Raw genomic sequence first — 22,181 nt, 5'->3', positions numbered from 1 at the left:
TCTGAATCAGTAGCACCATCATTATCAGCCTCTACCTCAGAGTCAGTGTCAGCATCTACCTCTGCACCAGGAACAGTATCTGTATCAACGTCTGAATCAGTAGCACCATCATTATCAGCTTCTACCTCAGAGTCAGTGTCAGCATCTACCTCTGCACCAGGAACAGTATCTGTATCAACGTCTGAATCAGTAGCACCATCATTATCAGCTTTTACCTCAGAGTCAGTGTCAGCATCTACCTCTGCACCAGGAACAGTATCTGTATCAACGTCTGAATCAGTAGCACCATCATTATCAGCTTCTACCTCAGAGTCAGTGTCAGCATCTACCTCTGCACCAGGAACAGTATCTGTATCAACGTCTGAATCAGTAGCACCATCATTATCAGCTTTTACCTCAGAGTCAGTGTCAGCATCTACCTCTGCACCAGGAACAGTATCTGTATCGACGTCTGAATCAGTAGTACCATCATTATCAGCTTCAGCTTCAGAGTCAGTGTCAGCATCTACCTCTGCACCAGGAAAAGTATCTGTATCCTCATCTGAATCAGTAGGACCATTATTATCAGCTTCTACCTCAGCGTCAGTGTCAGCATCTACCTCTGCAGAAGGAACAGTATCCGTTTCGACGTCTGAATCAGCAGCACTATCATTATCAGCTTCTACTTCAAAGTCAGTGTCAGCATCTACCTCTGCACCAGGAACAGTATCTGTATCCACCTCTGAATCAGTAGCACCATCATTATCAGCTTTTACCTCAAAGTCAGTGTCAGCATCTACCTCTGCACCAGGAACAGTTTCTGTATCCTTGTCTGAATCAGTAGCACGATCATTATCAGCTTCTACCTCAGAGTCAGTGTCAGCATCTACCTCTGCACCAGGAACAGTATCTGTATCGACCTCTGAATCAGTAGCAGCATCATTATCGGCTTCTATCTCAAAGTCAGTGTCAGCATCTACCTCTGCACCGGAAACAGTATCTGTGTCAACGTCTGAATCAGTAGCACCATCATTATCAGCTTCTACTTCAGAGTCAGTGTCAGCATCTACCTCTGCACCAGGAACAGTATCTGTATCGACGTCTGAATCAGTAGTACCTTCGTTATCAGCCTCAACTTCAGAGTCAGTGTCAGCATCTACCTCTGCACCAGGAACAGTATCTGTATCCACCTCTGAATCAGTAGCACCATCATTATCAGTTTCTACCTCAGAGTCAGTGTTAGCATCTACCTCTGCACCAGGAACAGTATCTGTATCGACGTCTAAATCGGTAGCACCATCATTATCAGCTTCAACTTTAGAGTCAGTGTCAGCATCTACCTCTGCACCAGGAACAGTAGCTGTATCGACGTCTGAATCAGTAGTACCATCATTATCAGCTTCAACTTCAGAGTCAGTGTCAGCATCTACTTCTGCACCAGGAACAGTATCTGTATCCACCTCTGAATCAGTAGCACCATCATTATCAGTTTCTACCTCAGAGTCAGTGTTAGCATCTACCTCTGCACCAGGAACAGTATCTGTATCGACGTCTAAATCAGTAGCACCATCATTATCAGCTTCTACTTCAGAGTCAGTGTCATTATCTACCTCTGCAACAGGAACAGTATCTGTATTGACCTCTGAATCGGTAGCAGCATCATTATCGGCTTCTATCTCAGAGTCAGTGTCAGCATCTACCTCTGCACCAGGAACAGTATCTGTATCAACGTCTGAATCAGTAGCACTATCATTATCAGCTTTTACCTCAGAGTCAGTGTCAGCATCTACCTCTGCACCAGGAACAGTATCTGTATTGACCTCCGAATCAGTAGCAGCATCATTATCGGCTTCTATCTCAGAGTCAGTGTCAGCATCTACCTCTGCACCAGGAACAGTATCTGTATCAACGTCTGAATCAGTAGGACCATCATTATCAGCTTTTGCCTCAGAGTCAGTGTCAGCATTTACCTCTGCACTAGGAACAGGATCTGTATCGACGTCTGAATCAGTAGCACCATCATTATCAGCTTCTACTTCAGAGTCAGTGTCAGCATCTACCTCTGCACCAGGAATAGTATCTGTATCCACGTCTGAATCAGTAGCACCATCATTATCAGCTTCTACCTCAGAGTCAGTGTCAGCGTCTACCTCTTCACTAGGAACAGTATCTGTATCGACGTCTGAATCAGTAGCACCATCATTATCGTCTTTTACTTCAGAGTCAGTGTCAGCATCTAACTCTGCACCAGGAACAGTATCTGTATCCACGTCTGAAGCAGTAGCACCATTATTATCAGCTTCTACCTCAGAGTCAGTGTCAGCATCTACCTCTGGACCAGAGACGGTATCGCTGTCAACGTCTGCATCAGTGACATTATCAATGTCAGCTACTGCCTCAGATGCGGTTTCTGTATCAACGTCTCCATCGATAACAGTATCATTTTCAGTTGTCTCTTCAGATTTAGTGTCACCATCTACGTCTGCACCAGTTTCAGTATCCTCGTCAACAGCTGCATCAATTTCCATACCAGCACCAACTTCCGCACCAGGTATGCCATTTCTTAAACCTGAAACTAACCCTTTCGTAGCCAATTGCCCGTTCCGAATTTCAAAGAGATTGGCGACCCGTTTTTTTTAAATTTTTATTTAGTCAGAAATTGGTGTCCATGGCAAGAAAGATCACATTAAAATTAGTCCGTTTACTAAGTTTATTGCTCTGTTGTTAGATTGAAATTACGTGGAAGGAAATCTAAAATCTTAAAAATTAGAGAATTATATTGCATGGATTTGGGGGACCTTTGAAAGGTTACAGTCTGGTTACTACGCAATGAAACGTAACCAAACTTGGTAAACCTAGTAATTTTTGTGTGATCTTTATCGCGATTGGATTCATTTCTTTAAAAGACGCAGTTTGAACAATGTGTAAACTGGGGCCCAGTCCCTTTATGAACTTTGGAACAGGTAATAGTTGTCGAAAGCTAACTTATTTGTTTAGGGCCGCCTTTCATAGGATATACTGTATTGGAAACTTGTGTTGACAAACTCGAAAAGGTTAGGAGAATCTCTCGCGCACAGAAGAAAATTCTACAGATGGTAAATTTTCTTTCTATCTCAGTTTAGTTGGTAGACGCTTTTCGTTACCTTCCATTTAGATTTCTTGTTCTTAAATTATTGGTTGGCAAACATCCCTACGTGCAATGCAACTTTCCTCGGAATGACATTTGTCGGAAAATTTTTGGCGTGTCTAAGTCTCGTTTTATTTCTCACTAACAGTTGTTCTAACATGTTTGTCAACAGTGAAAGTGTGAAGCTGCGACGCTTATTACGCGAGCTTGTATTTGCCACCTTGAGTTTTAAAAATTTAGCATGTCATGTGGAGGCATTTTAAGAGGGCGTTGCAATGGTCCATGTTCTGAACAGATTTTATGGAACAAAATCCCTATAAATGGCAGCCCTCATCTAATAGAGTGCGACGAGTACTTACAGAATACAATTACGATCATTTTGATTGTAAAATATGCTACATTTGTTTGTTATTTTCTGTATGTTGCTGTCTGAAGTTTGGATGCACGCATCATGAAAATAACAGTATGTACTTTTCATTAACATTATGTAATATTTATGTTACCTGGTGCAGATAACACTATTACATAATATTTGTGGGCGTGAGATACACATTTAGACGCTGTTCAGTCGTGGCAATTTGTTGACTCAAACGTCTTCTGAAAAATATGCCTCAAAATATTATAATATCACAACAGCAATATAAGATATCAAGCTCTAATATGTTTAACAAGGGTTATTCTGAAAACTAAGCCGATTTTATCGGTAAAAGCCGAAGAAAAAGACACGTGTTGTTTGTCACTTGTTTACGATCTGATGGTTGATTGACAACTGAAGGTGAGAACGGCCAGGCCAGGCCCCCCTTTATACCGGAACTTCCTGTTTAAGCTCATCTGAACTTTGCCACAACTGATAACTACAGGGTAAAACAAAAAGACTTCTTGTGGTCTTCGTTCACTCAAAAATATTGTAGTTGGATGGTAGGATGTACCAAGCCTCATCGAAGACCAGAAGATTCAGCTGGACGGCTGCATGTAATTTTGGCTACTGAGTGATCTTTGTCGGGCTGCTGTCGTGTTTTAAAACTTTGGTCGTGCAGAAGAAACGTATAACTCATCACCGTTTCCGTTTCAGGCAATTTTTCACAGCGTTGTCCGTCTACAAACAGTCTAGCTTAAAGAAACCTCAGGCCTGTTTTAAACACACAACATACACATTACAACGAACTCGAGTATCTGTATGGCTTCAGTACACTATAACACCACGTGTGTTGTCTTTATTATTATTGAATCGTTTTGAGCCTTTTGAGATTTTCTCCTTTCTATAAAATGCCGGGGGAGTTTGTAAGGGGATGGAATCGTTCATGATCTTAAGGCGCCTTTTGCTTCTGTTGCTAGCCGTCATTGTGTAGCAACCAATAAGATTGCAAGTTCGCGTAACCAAAGTTTGGCCGAACATCACATCAACGCGAACTCTCTTTGACGCTTGTTTAAGCCCCAATTTTGGCGACCGACGACATAAGGGCGAGAAAGGACGACGCTGAAATTAGGCCTTACTACAGGCTATAAAAAATATAGCCTAACCTTAAAGATAAAGTAGCTCTAAATCTCATAAATTTAATCGTCGATAAAAGACACTTTTGAGTACTTTTAGTTTACCTATTTAGGGGGTGAAAGACCACACTGAAAACATTTCTCCAACTCAATGAATTTGAGACATCAGATAAATTGTGTTGGGTATTGAAATTTTTATTTACAAAGTCGTTTTTAGCAGTTTTCTAATTGGCTATCTCTGACAAATATCTGCCCCATCGCTAAACCACAACATAATAATAAGAACAAAATAAAATAAGTCATATTTGGTCTCCTTGCCATGAAATATTGTTAGCCAGTTTTATCTGTATTTTGAACAAACCATTGAAGTTAAAGGAGTTGGATAGGTAGTTTCAAGAGAAAGCGTAAAACGCCTGTAAATTAAAGAGATTACGTGTATTCGATCAATAGAGTTAAAAATGCCAAATGTGTTGGCGCAGTTTCTTTAAGTACTACAACTTTAGGCAAATTGCCCAACACGAAAAGGTGCCTCTAAAAATACTGCCTGTAATTCTTTTAACACGAAAATAAAATTATCTTTGGTCTTGTTGCTATGTAGTGTGTCGTTATATTTGCTACAACACTTGGAACAAGCCACTGAAGATCATGGTCGTTTGAGTGGTCTTTAAGTACAAATCTCATACCAGTTGTAAAGTAGCCGTTTGTTTAGAGATTACAAAGGCGTTGTTTTAAAAATAACCAGGGTGTTGGCACCAGTAAGTGTTGTTGGCTGCTCCAAGGTCAAATTGTCTATCACGAAAGCCTGGCACTTAAATTAAATTGCTGTAAATTCGTGGAAATACTTAGGATTGCGAAGCGTGCCTGGACGTATTGACGTTGTTGTGGAAGAAGTAGACTTCAGTTTTTAATAATAATAATAATAATAATAATAATAATAATAATAATAATAATAATAATAATAATAATAATAATAATAATACAGGTCACGCCAGCGCCCCGCTTTGCTAGTTACGTTTTTAGCATACAGTCGTGTATACTGTATATAATAATAATTTTATATGAATATAATCAAAAGCGCATTAAAGCTAAAACCTAAGTAAAATTACAAAAAGACATTACATAACAACGATAATAAAACAAAAATTCAATAAAAAAATACCTTTAAAAGGAAACAAAACATTCTATTCGGAAAAGTAAACCAGGAAAAATAGTTTAAAAATATCTCCGATTTGTGGCATGCGGTCAGAATATCGATTTCAAGATCAGTTTATCAAATTCTACTAATTTCATCTGAAATTGCTTTTTACGGAGGAAAACAACATATCGATGGCGCCGGGAAAGGTCAAGGGCTTGATATCCATCGAGAATTAAACTAGAATTTTTCTCCCTTCCTGTCCCAGTCACTCGTCGCATATATGTATCGTTGAATTTATGTAATCTACCAGTGTTACGTAAACGAGCGCCATATCACCACCATCTTTATTTATTGCTGATACATTACAACAACAATAAGCTTTATTTGCATCACCACATAAATTGTTACAGTATTGCAAAAGCGTCAAAAGAGTCCCAACATTCTGCTAAGTAACAGAAACATAAAATACAAAGTACTTGCTACAAAAAGAAGGTAGAGAAGAGAATTAAACTCCATTAGATGAAATTATTTGGCAACAAATTGTTTCTTAAACCAAAACAGGAAAAAATGAACTTACCCACCTGGTTATTAACAACATAATCAGAGGTGTTCATCAACGCTACAATAAATTTTGTGATTTGTGAGTTGGAAACTTAGTACCTATTTTATCAGAAAAGTCATTTCTAATGGATGAATAATCAAGACAATGAAATAGAAAATTAATTTCATCCTTGATAGTACTGAGCTCGCAGAGAGAGCAAAGTCGTTCGATACTTTTTCGTATCTACCTGTCTCTATCTTGAGTTTGTGGGTGCCTACTCTTAATCTCACTAACGAGCTTCTCTCAGAAATTTTTCTGGTCAAATCCAGATCAACAGAGGGTCAATAAAATTCTAGTTCCTGTGAATGCTGAAGGGTATGTCTCTAATGAACGACTTATTTCGCTTTTATGATATCTATATGGCGCTTGATCATAGAATCATCTAATGTGTGGTGAGATTATAAGGTTCGAAAATCTTCACAAGAAGGTTTTTTTTTATTATTATTTTTTTATTATTGTGCACTATTTCAATGGCTCACAACATACAAAAGGAAATTACAATATATAAGAAAAGTAATATAAAGATAGCATTAAATTACATAAATGTGAAAAGTAAAATGTGCGCAGTGACCAAAGGAGCTTAGGCTTTCGAGTTGGTCACTGCCACGTGCAACTAACTGGCGTATAGCGTGCAACTAAATAGAGCAAAAAAATTAAAGAATAATAAAAGTGCAATAATAGAAACATACTACAATTTTTACATAAAAAACAATAGGAATGACATTTACAGAAGGGGAGTAAAAGCTAGGTTTTCCATTACAATGGACATTAATTGACATGAGCAACGAATCTCGATCCTTACTTTGGAGATATCTTAAGCAATTAAGACTTCTTTATGTATATCAATGATCACAGGAAATCGACGAACCTCTGATCTGCAAGCAACATTGAATCTAAATGTTACACAAAAGATTACCGAATCTTATATAAAATCAATTAGTCGTTCAATGAATTGTTGTAAGGATAGCAGCGATTTTCAGTTTTGTTGCTGATTAGTCATTTTCGGTGCGAAGAGATTTTCGACGAAGCGAGAGCTGGTTGCTCGGTGTTTTGTCTGAAGTTGAACCGTGATCTTACAGAGAGCAGCTTATTACGAAATCAGTCGCTGTTTACTCGGATTTTTAACTCAAGGGCAGCTGTTAATCTAGTAATAATGCTCACTTTACAAGCTTATATAAGTAGTGAAAACGTTCAAACTCTCATGACACCAGACTTCTTTCCTGTAAGATATTACTGCGTTTTGTTGTTTAAGATGGCTCTGTAGTTAAACATCATTATCATCATCATCAGCCAACTGCACTGCAGTCGGTCACAAGCTTTCTCCACGCCTTCTAGTCTAGTACCATCCTTCGAATCTCTTCTAGCGTTGGTGGGTATGCCTGGCCGATTACGCGGGCATGTATGCTTTCAAAGTTTCAGTTCTCTCAAAATTACTCAAGGAAAGTTCCATATTTGAAATACGAATACACAGTAATGTTATATAAGCAAAAAAACTATAATTTATCACCTTTTTCCTTTACGCCGTTGTTTATTTGACCAACATTTTGCCCTGTCCGATGCGGACAGGAATTTATCGTCAAAATGGCGGACGCGTACAAAGGTTGTTTTTGTTTCGAAATAACCTTTCTACAGTGACTTAATAAACAGTCAAGCCTCAAAATGTTTAAGGTGATTTAATTTGACATGAACTACATTTTCTAGTAATTTAAAGCAGTAATGTTCAGCTATAACCACAATAAGAGATTATTTTTGAACTGAGTATTCTACTCTCTTTTCAAGCTTCTCTTCCGTTAATGGCGCGTGAATTTATTGTTCACATAGTTATTTTCGACGCTTCTTTTGTAAAGGGAAAAAATTGCCGATTTGGGTTTATTAACTGAAGTCACCTTCCGTTAGGAAGTATTGTGGTTTTAGAATAAAGAAGCCGCTAATTAATTTCGAGTTAAATCTTCAGTCAATTAATATATAAATGGTTAAGATGGGAGGTCATATTAGATGCTCTCATTTCCCTTTTTTGTATTTCTTAATTTTTGGCCTCTTTGTTTTCTACTAACAATATGAGAAATGTGCTTGTCACATTCTCTTTCATCGTAATTCAAGTACTCATTTTTAGGATTAAACGTGAAGGTCCTTTTGAAACAGTTGTTTTAACTGGCAGAAATATTTATTTATGAACTGCTAAAACTACCAATATAAACGGATATTACTTCCGTGGTTTGTGCTGGCATCCGATATAACGAAGAATCCTTTTGGGCAAATGCCATGCCTTTAAAGAAGTTTCTTTTAGTGGAAGTTAGATTTTATCTAGAAATTTCTTAAAAACTAAATTATTGCCAACACAGAACAAATTTTTCGCCAATAATGAGTTCTGACAAAGAAAACAACATTACAGATTAAGTTGTTTCTAACGACAGCTTCAGGTGATAAAAAAGAGAGGCTGGTTTCTGTTTTCTAAGAAAACAGAAACTTAGCAACTGATATTCTCTCGTGCTGACAAAGCCATAAATCATGCCTGACTGAAAAAACCACAACTCTACATTGACGAGTCGATAGTATTGATTACCATGGTAACAATCATACTTTACATGTATATTAATTCAACACGACATGTTTCAGTTTGCGCGCGAGGTTGGGGATGTTTAGTAAGATCAAGTCCTGGAAGTCTTGCAAATTGCATTTGCTGGAAGGAACAATATCAGTTGTTTTCAATATTACAGTGTTGTATTGGCTGTCAGACTTTCCTTAGCTCTATTCCACAAGCAAACATTATCCTTGATCAAATCACCAGTTTTTTCACTTTCAGTAGGGCAGAAGTCATCTTGATTTCGGGAGTGTAATGAAAACCAATATGAGATGAAACCTTCTCTTTCTTCACGTTTTTGGAAAATTTTTATTATGCCGCCCAGTAAATTTTCTTTGATCGTACTCTTTTTCTCGTTGGCTTGCAGAAATTCTGTTCAAGTTGGTAAGTAGCTTTTGTGTGTTTCTTGAGATTATTGCAGTTTTGATAGATATGTGTTAAAAACAGGACGAAGTTCAGTTAATGATGTAATAAGATCGTCAATAATCATTGGAAACTTAATTCGTTTAAACATAAACATGTTGTCAGTTTTGGCCTTGTTTTTTTGAATTTTTTATGTTGCTATTTATAGGCGAATTAAGTTGATCGAACTTTTCATTTTACGTCTTTAAAGTGTCCTCGTTATATCTCTATTTTACAACACATAAACCTCTCGCAATCTTTCTTTATTTATCACCATATCGGGACGCTTTCGACATTCGTGATCTTAGAAGTACGCAGTACGTTCGTCATATATGAACATAGTAAATGTCCGTGGTCGCCATGAGTCTCGGAGTGGCTCAATGGTTAAAACAACTAACCAGTAAACAGCAGGTCATCGATTCCGGAGACAGCTCTTGATCATGATGAACATTACTCCTTGCTCATCTTGCTAATTTGTTATCTCAAGTCATACTTTCTATTTCTAATCCTCGGAGTCAACGTTAATTGCATTAAAGTGGCCCTAACTTGAGTGGTCGCACTCAAACAGGAAGAAATATGGACGGCCACTCGCTTAGTTTCAGCTGTTTTTTTTATTGATAGCATATACATGAAAATTCTAATTGTATTTTGTACTCCCACATTAAGATTAGAAAGAAAAAATTACCGAAAGATGCAAGCTTCGTTTGATCAATATAATCCATGTATCGGATCATGAATGTTTACTGTCTATTATTTTCCTGAGATAAATGACTAACAACTTCAAATAACATTCTGCACTCGGCTCTTTCCTCGAGAATTTTGATGACAGAGAATGAAGCATTTTACTTTTTGAACTTATCCACGAAAATATCGAAGTACTTTGTTCAACTGTCTTACAAAAAATTTATTTCAAAAATTCTACATATTAATGGCTGTTTTGTTTTCTGCTATATTGCCTTTATAAAGACGGAATTAAAAGATTCCTTAGTAAGTGTTTTACTGAGCTCTTAAATATTGGAGCTGGTTTTGTTTCGCTTTTAGCCTACACTTCGTTTCGGATCAACTGAGTATGCACTATGTGACAGGTTGCTGTACATGTGAGGGTCGCAGAGATTTCACCTTAGTTGTAGGTTAACAACTGTTATCTTGCAACTTCATCGGGTGCAAATTTAATTGCATAACTTAACCACGATTATTTGTGCAAAGGTGATTATTATTTTAATATATTTGGCTTTCGTCGACAATATTGCTGCATTTTTGCAATGTTAAAACAACGTGAACTAATGCAGAGCCATTTCGAGTATTTTTCAGGACCTTATGAGTCAGTAAATGTGTTTCTGGCCTTTGAGCAGAAGCTGTCTGTCTGTGCTGTGAAACATCACCTTTTAGAATTTGCTTCAACAGAATTATTCTGATGTTTTCTAATCAAAGTCGTTGAACTTAAGCTATATCATGCGCGCTACAAAAGCACACAACATGGCCAGACATTTCATATAAGTTATTTTGGTTCTTCTTTGTGTGTAATCTGTCTACCACAAATATAACTAAGATGTCACAGGCCAATTTATTGAAGTAAGAAACCGAGTTTGGCTAGGCGTATCTCTAAAGTAATAGCATTAAGGGTCTTGGCGACCTCCTTCTTGCCTAAAAAGTTTAATCACAATGTTCATTTTTTTCTTTTTACTTGTCTTGTCCCACCTACATTGAAGAACTACAGTTTAAAAAAAAAAAGTTTACAGTTTGTTTAGTCTGAATTTAAACAATGATTCAGTTATTTAGTCTGCTACATCTGCATCCGACAAACTTGCCCACTAGGTTTTTCAGGAGACTAAACGAATGACAGAACTCGCGCCTGCTATGATTTATAGATGCGTTCAATATTCAGTTCCATTTAGTTAAAAATGTCAGGAATATTAATGTTCGTATTGTAAAACGTGCAGTGTGACAAACATTGCAATTTCCAAGCTTTGGTTTACAAGAGACATTACATGGTCTTTCGTAGCCTTAGCGCAGGCAAAAATGTTTAACCACTTGGATAGCCAGGTGTAAGAAGGCTAATATTTATTGCAAGAATTCATATGCTATTTGTAAAGCAGTTTGTACCACGTTTTTAGCTGAAATTGAAAATATTATTAAATACAACAAACAAATAGAAATCTGTTGGTTATGTATCAGGACATCCAAAAAATCAGCCAGCAAAATGATAGCGACTTAACGATGTTTGAGTGTTTACGTTCTAAAAAAAATTACACCCGTCGTAAACTTGGAACTAGACTCAATGACTGAAAAATTTAACAAAAAGTCGAAAATTGAAGACATTAAGAATTTCACTGAAAATATAGTTATAGAAAAGGAGATTACTGTTTTACCATAAGAACATCAGTCTTCTTGAATTAATCCAAATGTAATCCTCGTACAGTGTTGGTAATAGAATTTACGGCGGTTAGTGGACGTTACGTCGACGTACCTTTCCGTCGTGTTTATAAGTCTTATAAAGTCTTTATTGTGTTTATAAGTCTTAGCTGTGACTGGTACTTTGAGAATGTGATCTTGAACATAAAATACAAAGGACTTCGCGGTATAATGGCCATGAGCCAGACAAAAATTGCAGCATTCAGTTGTAATGTGCTGTGTCTTTTTCGCGAAATTCCCTAAACAGCAGGCCTGACGTTCTTTGAACAAGATTGTTTGGATTCACACAACATCTTTCGACTGCGGCATGGAGTTAGAGCCTTGACCTGGAGTGAGTCTGTCGCCGCTGGCGCACGAAACTGGTCTCAGTTTCTTCTGCAGAACCAAACTTTCATACACGACAGCAGCCACAATCTTGGAGAAAATCTTGGATTTCAATCGTTTTCTCCAAGCCGACCCGTATGCATCAATGCATCTCAATCGTCATGTTTTCGCTGCAGTTCAATTGTGGAAGCTTGGTATAACGAGATATCAAACTACAATTTTAGTTATGGGGTACCAATCGACCCAACCAAGCAGTGGCTTCACTTTACCCAGGTGGTGTGGCGAATTTCGTTTCGGCTTGGTGTAGGGGTGGCCTCGGGAGGAAATGCACACTATGTTGTGGCTCGTTATGATCCTAGAGGAAATGAAGGAAATGCTGACGACTTCTTAAGGGAAGTTGCACCCCCGCAGCCAGGTTTGTGGATACAATTGTTGTGAGATAGAATCCTCTTCAAAATAGCAGCGAAAAATTTACCTTAAAATCACGTTGAACTGGAAACCAATGCCAACACAAAAAGGCGCTAATTTTCTTTGGAAATGAACGACGTTCCATACTGTTTCAGCGGAAAAGCATAAATGGAAAGTTAAAGCTTCAGCGGTGCTTTAATGAATCATTGGATAGAGAAAGAGGTGAGGGGGGGTTGGGGGTACATGTAATGTCCCATTCACGTACACACCTCGATAAGGCAGGGAATTGTAAACTTGATGTAATAAATCAAACACGAGGAAGAGTGTTTCATCAGATATCCAAACACTAAGAAGTACGTTGAAAAAACGAGGTGCAGCCGAGTTGTTTTAAACAACTTCGAGGTGTTTGGATGTCTGATGAAACCCACTTTCGAGTGTTTGATATGGCTTCTCAAACGATCAATAATTCTTGGAGAAATTCAAGGCTAAAGTTGGCAAAATTTTATGGTAATTAGGAACACTCACTATCCAAACCGCGGTCACAGTAGTGATTTTCTTTATTTTCTCTTGATGAATTATTAATGAGTTTGGGAAGAGACGAAGAAAGTGTGGCATATTCTTTGAAAATGTTTAAGGTACTTGAACCCTGCTTTTTCGTGCTGCTGTTGGGTTTATACTTCATGACTACAGCCTACCGATTTCAAAATCTCTTTACTTTTTTGAAGAAGCATATATAGCAAGGCGCTGGTGAAACTTTATACTATTGATAATTCCGATAATTTTTTTTTTTGTTTGAAGAAGGTTTTGACTGTCAATATGAGTCGAAATTTTTAAGCTTTAAGGTCAAGTAATACGGGAAGCTTTTTTTTACAACTTGTCGCGCAGCAAATGTAATAGACTTCTTTCATAATGGCAGGCATAATTAGTATTCTTTTATGTGACAAACAATCGTTGACCGTATTACTTGGCCTTAACAGCGATTTTTGTTCACACGAGAGCCTGTTATAGCGTTTAGTTTGTAGTATTTCACAAACTGACATACAGTGCGTTGGTGTTGAACGTTTTTTTTTTTTGATTCGGTTAATGAGGTACAGGGCAGGCCGCATGACTCAATGAACAATCTCAGCGGTTTCACTGAAAATCTGTCAGGCAAACAGGTTTACCTACACTATTCAATAATCCAAGGAGATTTGGGAATTTTTTAATTCCCAGGTATTAGTTAAGGCCCGATATCTTTCGAACTCACAAAATGGAAACGATTTTTTATGTTCATTCAAGAACTTGCCAAATCCTTTTAAATTCAATGTCCTTTACTACCAATTCTGCCTATAATAAAGGGGTGTATTAACCATGCCACGCAACTAGTAAAATGGTCGCTTTGTTTTCCATGTCCAAAGCCTGGAACCCAAACCCTACCGGACATTTGACGAAGTATGTGGTCACGAATCGTTTCAAATGAATATATTGTGTCTCATCGTCCTGCAATCTGGTTCTCTCGGATGCGGACTTTAAACTCACTTTTGTCTTTGTTTTTGCCAATATCTAGTTGATGGCAACTTCACAGCGTGGGGTGCTTGGTCTCCATGCAGCCTAACCTGTGGAAATGGAACTCAGATACGTTATCGAAACTGTACTCCTCCTCAGTTTGGAGGAAATGAGTGTTCGGGACCTAGAAATGAAACTCGAGAATGCTATGAGGGACCATGTTCAGGTACGTCTCTTGTGCATATCAGTATATACCAAAACGGTGGATAGTCACGGTGTTTTTTGTGCACCGTAGCTAATTGGCTACTTAAAATCCGAAAGGTGTTTGCTATATGACCTCCCGGCATTGCCCTGCTTTTCGGGCTCGAAAAGCCTTAAGGGTGTCTTCAGCTGAACGACAGACTAGGATGCATACATGCGTCTTACCGAAAAGTAAATGGTCTGTGTTATATTATTGACATGTTGCAACAACTTATCCTCAATAGTTCCAACGACAGCTCCACCACCGCCCTGTGGCATTGTTCGTCGAGTTCCATCACAAGAGGACACCGATAATGCTTTTTCTCTTACGTTTTCAAATTTCACCATTGCAGAGGTAAGTCCTTATTGTTAATTTTCTTACAAGTGCACTTGGTATGGTAACGAGACTTGGATTTCGAAAAACGGTGTAACATTTTCCTCACTTTCCAAACTGCATGTTGCGCACGACAATTTCATACCTTAGTGGTGAAGTAAAAATTGGACGCATATTTTACCTTAAATCAATCTTCAGTTTTCAACCAGTCAGTGTTTGAACCTCTAAAATAATAAAGTGCTCTAAAACGTAATAAAAGGAAATATTTTGCAACAACTTGAGGGGTCGCAAAGAAGATTAGGGCTCCAGGGCTTGATTTCATAAAGTATCCTAAGTTCAGTGTTATTAGGCTTCGTGGCTTTACTCCAGGGCTCCATTCAGCCAGAATAGCCATTTTGGTGGGACCTCCTAGCGGAGAAAAGCCTTGGGATCTGGCCCCTTCACAACCAGCCATTTTTGGGGCTTCAGAGCACCCTGAACTTCGAGAATGAAAACTGTGGAGAGTGTTTAAGATGATAGATGAAAAGAAGGCATCTTCTTTTAGAGCTCTGCATCGCCTCAAAAACGTTTTCGATGCACGTGGGAATTGGTAAGACTAAAAGACAAACTCTCCGCCGGCTTGCCAAAGAAACCAGTCTGAAGAAATCTTTGTTGATGTTAACTATACAGAAATGTGACAGAAATGCTTACAAACTGAAAAGAAAAAAAAAATTAAATTTTTCAGTGGTGTGTACGAGAAGGAGACTTTAAGAAAGTAGTTACTGAGGACGTCAACGCTTTCTGCAACTCAAGTGGGTTATGTGATGCTGGGTAAGTTACAATATTCATATTTTAGGCTACATTGTAGCGTTAGGTCAGTTTGGGGACTTTGGTTTATCTTACAAATGATCTCTTTTACGTAAAATTTACGAAAAAATAACAAAATTGAAAGTTTAAGTTGTCTATATATTGGAACTACACCGACCTACCACATAGCCTAAATAATATTTTGCACCTCTACTCTTCCTTCTTTAGGACAAATCGAACTCGGGTATATCTTCTTCCAGGATCTCCATTCGTGAACAGTCCGCTGCAAATTAAGTTCTACGTTCGCTCGCAAGCCGATGGAAACACTTCTATTATACTAAACAGAACTGTGTTAACAAACGTTGTGCCATCTTTCGTGCAAAGTATCAGTGATACGTTTGGAGTGCAGTTGGCTGGTAAGCAGTAAATATTTTTTATAGTTTCACTAAATGAGTCATCGTCATTAAATCAAGTTTACTTTTTCTTTGGTCATTAATTTATTAATTTTATCTGTTCCATGAACAGCACAGAATCATTAAGCTATACCTTTTCACTAAAACGGTTGAGATGAGTTCATACCAAACACGTTCTTGTTATTCTATCGAATTCTAGGCCAAAAAGGTCCCACTCTAGAGAAAGTAACTCTCCGAAACACTGGTCTGGAGCGAAACTAGAAAAAAACAAACCAGGATCAAGACTTTGGATATTAATTACGTATAGGTCTTCTTAACGTATAGGTCTTCAAAAACAATTACTTAACAAATCGACGGCACTTTCCTATGGTCTATACTCTTATAGACCATAAAATGACGTCAAAAAATGTTCAAAACTCAAGTGGAACCACGAGCCGCAGGCGAGTGGTTTCACTGCCAAGTTTTGGACATTTTATGGCGTCATTTTATGGTCTATAAGAGTATAGACCATAGAAAAATGCCGTCGATTTGTTTTTTACAATAACATGGAAAAAGTACGAGCGGAATTGGCTATTTTTTTCGTTGAGAAAGCGCGCGCGTTACATCTGACGTCATTTTTATTGTCTGTACTCTTATAGACAATAGCTACGAGCCAATCAGCGCGCGGGAATTTGGACAGTTATTGTAAAAATTTTGATAGCATTTTAAACCTTTTCGTCGTTCTGTTTATTCATAGTCGATGGCGGCTTTTCAAACTGGGGTTCCTATGGACCGTGTAGTTCCACTTGTGGGAATGGTACCCAGGTACGATACCGCAACTGCACTAACCCTCCTCCAATCAACAATGGTTCAGACTGTGTGGGACCTACGAACGAGACACGACCATGTAACCCAGACCCCTGCCCAGGTAAACCGTTTAGCAATTCCTGCTTCATTTAACATCGGTTTCACTCCTGAACGCCATCTTGAAATCACTTGCCAGTAGACCGGCCAAAAAAACACAGAAACTCTGCCTTCTAGTCTATAGACAACGTGTATCGGCGAACGTCTGACGCCTACACAAGACCATCAAAGAAAGTTATGAAGATGTTAATAGCTTCACTGTCGTTTTCCTTCATGGCGATTTTAATATCAAAAATGGCAGTGGTTTTAGTTTCTACGAAGATCACGAGTCATCAACTACTAACGATCATCTATCTTGCTCTCGGCTTTTTGAGATAACTTTAGGTATCACGTCAATCTCAAGCAGTTAACAATTTTTTGAGCGGAAGAAAACCGAGTACCTCCTTTAGCAGAGTGTTCGTTTGTTTTGTTTTTTAGGTATTTCGTTTCCGTCTGTTCTTCCATCCAACTAGTCAGTCTTCCATCCACCATCCATACATTCTGGCATCCATCGTCCATTTCTCCGTCTGTCCATTCATTCGTTCTTACTTAGTAGAGAGATCTTCCGATTTCTATGATCGTTTCTTTCCACAATTAAACAGGTTATACTTTCTAATTGCATTCTTAGGGATATTATTGAGGATATTGTCACTTAGTGATAAATGTCGTGGTGATAGATTGAGTTCTTTTAAATTCATTCTTTTCTACTTCTTTAATACTTCTAATCAAAAACAACAGTTCCAACAACAGCTCCACCAGGCACACCAGCTCCGTCAGGCACACCAGCTCCATCAGGCACATTAGCTCCGTCAGGCACACCAGCTCCATCAAGCACACCTGCTCCATCAGGCACACCTGCTCCACCAGGCACACCAGCTCCGTCAGGCACACCAGCTCCATCAAGCACACCAGCTCCATCAGGCACACCTGCTCCACCAGGCACACCAGCTCCGTCAGGCACACCAGCTCCATCAGGCACACCAGCTCCGTCAGGCACACCAGTTCCATCAGGCACACCAACTCCGTCAGGAACACAAGCTCCGCCAGGCACACCAGCTCCGTCAGGCACACTAGCTCCGTCAAGCACACCAGCTCCGTCGGCAACAGCCCCACCACCGCCCTGTGGCATTGTTCGTCGAGTTCCATCACAAGAGGACACCGATAATGCTTTTTCTCTTACGTTTTCAAATTTCACTATTACAGAGGTTTGTCCTTATTGTTCATTTTCTTAAGTGCACTTACGATGGTAAACGTGACTCAGATTCACAAAAGAACGGCGTAACATTGTGCTCACTTTCCAAACTACACGTTAATCACAACAATTCCAAACCTTACTGGTGAAGTTGAAATCCGGTTAGACACATATTTGATCTCAAATTTAACTTTCGTGTGCAACTAGTCAGTGATTGAACCTGGAAAATGTTAAATTACACCTTAAAATGGTGTGTTTTGGCAAGTGTTTTAAAACTTTCTGAAAGGACATATTTTGGCATCAACTTTGATGGTCCCAATTAGGAGTTTATGGCTCCTGCGGCCACATTCATGAAGCCCTCCTAACTTAAAATGTATCGTAAATATTGTTTCTTAACAATATGCTATTGTTATTCCAACACTACACTTCTGTCAGGAAACAATACTTAGGATATATCTAACTTAGCAGAGTTTCATGAATCTATCTCCAGGACCTGTTCACGAAGATTTACTAAGTTAACATGTATCCTAAGTATTGGTTTTGAACAGTAGTCTCTTGTTATTCCAAGAAAAGGCCTTTGTTAAGAAACAATATCTAAGATACATGTTAAGTTAGAAGGTCTTTGTGAATCTAGCCCCTGGTGCCATAAAGAATCTTAAGATCAGTAGGAGATTTTTGCAGTCGTTTGTTGCATTCCCAAGGATTTTCATAGGGTCTTGTTTTGGTGTTCACTATCCTCAGTAAACTCGTTTCAGCCGAGTGAACCAATAAAGTGGTGGAGAAAATCCTTCGTACCTGAATGAGCAATTTTGTTCGGGATCCGAGTAGAAAGGATTCGCATTTTGGGCGCTATGGCGAAACATTTCGGGTTCCTGGAACTCCCTCCATCCGTTTGGCACCCTGACCTCTGAGGAGTGCAACTGTCGACAGTGACTTAGGGTATAGTTTAAAAGAAGGCGTCATCTTTTAATGGTCCTGCGACGCCTCACAAACGTTTTCAGTGCACGAGGGAATTTGTAGAACGATAAGACAAACTGTTAGCACCTTACTAAACAACCGTTTCGAAGAAGGTTTCGTCTATGTTCACTGTACAGAAATAAATGACTAAAATGCTTGAAAACTGAAAAGGAAAAAATTAATTAAATCTTTCAGTGGTGTGCACGAGAAGAAGAGTTTAAGAGAGTACTGATTGAGTTCGTCAACGCTTTCTGCAGCTCATCTGAATTATGTAATGACGGGTAAGTTAAAATATTCATCTTTTAGGTTAACGGTAGGATGTTTTTGAGGACTTTGGTTTACCTTAAAAATGATCTGTCTTTGTAACACTTTTAAACTACACACATATACTTGACATCTTGACTTTCTTCTCTTGCTGCACGCCTGGATTATGCACTTTTCGCTTTTTCGGATAGCGAAAATGTTACGTAAAATATACCAAAAAATACAATAAAGTTGTAGTTGAAGTTGTTGATTTATTAGAACTACACCGACTTACCACATAGCGTAAATAATATTTTGTCCTTCTAATCTTCCTTGTTTAGGTCAAATCAAACTCGGGTATATCTTCTTCCGGGATTTCCATTGGTGAACAGTCCGCTGAAAATTAAGTTCTACGTTCGCTTGCCAGCCGATGGAAACACTTCTGTTACACTGAACAGAACTGTGTTAACAAACGTTGTGCCATCTTTCGTGCAAAACATCAGTGATACGTTTGGAGTGCAGTTGGCTGGTAAGCAGTGAATTATTTTGTGTCAACGTTATTAAAAAAAAATTATTATTTATTTGTTAATTAATAAATAAATTAATTAATTTAGCTGTTGCATGAACATCCTAGAATAATTACGGTATATCGTTGTACTCAGACGGTTTGAGATGAGTTCATGTAAAAAGCGTTCTTATTATCCTTGCCCTTAGACGTGATATAATAACGAACAATTTTATTTATTATTCATGCATCTTAAATGAAAGTACAATGGCTGCCACTCTGGAGAACTAACTCCTACAAGCACTGAAGCGAAATATTAAAGTAACAGGAAAAACGGCGTGAATATTGATTTCATTGGTCTTCTTTGTAAAAAAAAAATCGAAGAGCAAATACATTTTGATAGCATTGCAAATCAATCTGTAATTTTTCCTTTTGCTTTTCATAGTCGATGGCGGCTTTTCAAACTGGGGTTCCTATGGACCGTGTAGTTCCACATGTGGAAATGGTACCCAGGTACGATACCGGAACTGCACCAGTCCTCCTCCGATCAACAATGGTTCAGACTGCGTGGGACCTAGAAACGAGACACGGCCATGTAACCCAGACCCCTGCCCAGGTAAAGCGTTTAGCAATTCCTGTTTCATTTAACATCGGTTTCCCTCCTGAATGTCATTTTCAACTCACTTGCCAGTAGACCGGCCAAAAAAGCACAGAAACTCTACCTTCTAATCTATAGACGAGTATCGGCAAACGTTTGACGCCTGCACAAGAGCATCGAAAAAAATGTTATGAAGATGTTAATAGTTTCATTCTCGTTTTCCTTCATGGCGATTTTAATATTAAAAATGGTAGTAGATTTATTTTCTACGAAGATCACGAGTCATCAACTACTGAGGATCATCTATCTTGCTCTCGGCTTTTTGAGATAATTTGAGGTATCAGGTCAATCTCAAGCAGTTAACAATTTTTTGAGCGGAAGAAAACCGAGTACCTCCTTTAGCAGAGTGTTCGTTTGTTTTGTTTTGTTTTTTAGGTATTTCGCTTCCGTCTTTTCTTCCATCCAACTAGTCAGTCTTCCATCCATCATCCATCCATTCCGGCATCCATCGTCCATTTCTCCGTCTGTCCATTCATTTGTTCTTACTTAGTAGAGAGATCTCCCGATTTCTCTCATCGTTACTTTCCACAATTAAACAGGTTATACATTGTAATTGCATTCTTAGGGATATTATTGAGCATATTGTCACTTAGTGATAAATGTCGTGGTGATAGAATGAGTTTTTTTTAAATTCATTCTTTTATACCTCTTTAATACTTCTAATCAAAAACAACAGTTCCAACAACAGCTCCACCAGGCACACCAGCTCCGTCCGGCACACCAGCTCCACCAGGCACACCAGCTCCGTCAGGCACACCTGCTCCACCAGGCACACCTGCTCCGTCAGGCACACCAGCTCCGTCAGGTACACCAGCTCCACCAGGCACACCACGCACACCAGCTCCATCAAGCACACTTGCTCCACCAGGCACACCAGCTCCGTCAGGCACAATAGCTCCACCAGGCACATTAGCTCCGTCACGCACACCGGTTCCATCAAGCACACCTGCTCCACCAGGCACACCAGCTCCGTCAGGCACACCAGCTCCACTAGGCACATTAGCTCCGTCACGCACACCAGCTCCATCAAGCACACCTGCTCCACCAGGCACACCAGCTCCTTCAGGCACACCAGTTCCGTCAGGCACACTAGCTCCATCAGGCACACCAGCTCCATCAAGCACACCTTCTCCACCAGGCACGCCAGCTCCATCAAGCTTTCCTGCTCCAGCAGGCACACCAGCTCCGTCAGGCACACCAGCTCCACCAGGCACACCAGCTCCGTCAGGCACACTAGCCCCGTCAGGCACACTAGCTCCACCAGGCACACCAGCTCCGTCAGGCACACTAGCTCCGTCAAGCACACCAGCTCCGTCAGCAACAGCCCCACCACCGCCCTGTGGCATTGTTCGTCGCGTTCCATCACAAGAGGACACCGATAATGCTTTTACTTTTACTTTTTCAAATTTCACTATTACAGAGGTTTGTCCTTATTGTTCATTTTCTTAAGTGGGCTTATGATGGTAAACGTGACTCGGATTCACAAAAGAACGGCGTAACATTGTGCTCACTTTCCAAACTACACGTTAATCACAACAATTTCAAACCTTACTGGTGAAGTTGAAATCCGGTTAGACACATATTTGAACTTAAATTTAAATTTCGTGTGCAACTAATCAGTGATTGAACCTGTACAATGTTAAATTACACGTTGAAATGGTATGTTTTGGCAAGTGTTTTAATTAGGAGTTTATGGCTCCTGGGGCCACATTCATGAAGTCCTCCTAACTTAAAATGCATCGTAAATATTGTTTCTTAAAAATATGCCATTGTTATTCCAACACTACACTTCTGTCAGGAAACAATACTTAGGATATATCTAACTTAGGAGAGTTTCATGAATCTATCTCCAGGACCTGTTCACGGAGATTTGCTAAGTTAACATGTATCCTAAGTATTGGTTTTGAACAGTAGTCTCTTGTTATTCCAAGAAAAGGCCTTTGTTAAGAAACAATATCTAAGATACATGTTAAGTTAGAAGGTCTTTGTGAATCTAGCCCCTGGTGCCATGAAGAATCTTAAGATC

The 22,181-nt window shown here is 39.1% G+C and overlaps 1 protein-coding gene across 1 annotated transcript in view; it reads left to right on the top strand.

Moving 5' to 3' along the window:
* Positions 1-1,041: 1,041 nt before the first annotated feature.
* The window catches only part of LOC146478500 (uncharacterized), a gene marked incomplete at its 5' end in the record, with an annotated part of 64,818 nt that continues 43,678 nt past the window's right edge, over positions 1,042-22,181 (top strand). Inside the window, 12 exons of the mRNA XM_085111702.1 lie at positions 1,042-2,530; positions 11,976-12,467; positions 14,007-14,171; positions 14,431-14,540; positions 15,244-15,329; positions 15,534-15,721; positions 16,455-16,625; positions 17,339-17,805; positions 18,945-19,030; positions 19,334-19,521; positions 19,943-20,113; positions 20,832-21,577. Of these exons, the coding sequence (XP_084967828.1) occupies positions 1,042-2,530; positions 11,976-12,467; positions 14,007-14,171; positions 14,431-14,540; positions 15,244-15,329; positions 15,534-15,721; positions 16,455-16,625; positions 17,339-17,805; positions 18,945-19,030; positions 19,334-19,521; positions 19,943-20,113; positions 20,832-21,577 (4,359 nt within the window). The remainder of the gene's footprint in view (positions 2,531-11,975; positions 12,468-14,006; positions 14,172-14,430; positions 14,541-15,243; positions 15,330-15,533; positions 15,722-16,454; positions 16,626-17,338; positions 17,806-18,944; positions 19,031-19,333; positions 19,522-19,942; positions 20,114-20,831; positions 21,578-22,181) is intronic.

This window comes from Pavona decussata, unplaced genomic scaffold, assembly GCF_977016875.1.
Source record: "Pavona decussata unplaced genomic scaffold, jaPavDecu1.1 SCAFFOLD_64, whole genome shotgun sequence".
Lineage (NCBI taxonomy): Eukaryota > Metazoa > Cnidaria > Anthozoa > Scleractinia > Agariciidae > Pavona > Pavona decussata.
The sequence above is the reverse complement of the archived record's forward strand: the minus strand, read 5'-3'. Positions and strand labels throughout refer to the sequence as shown.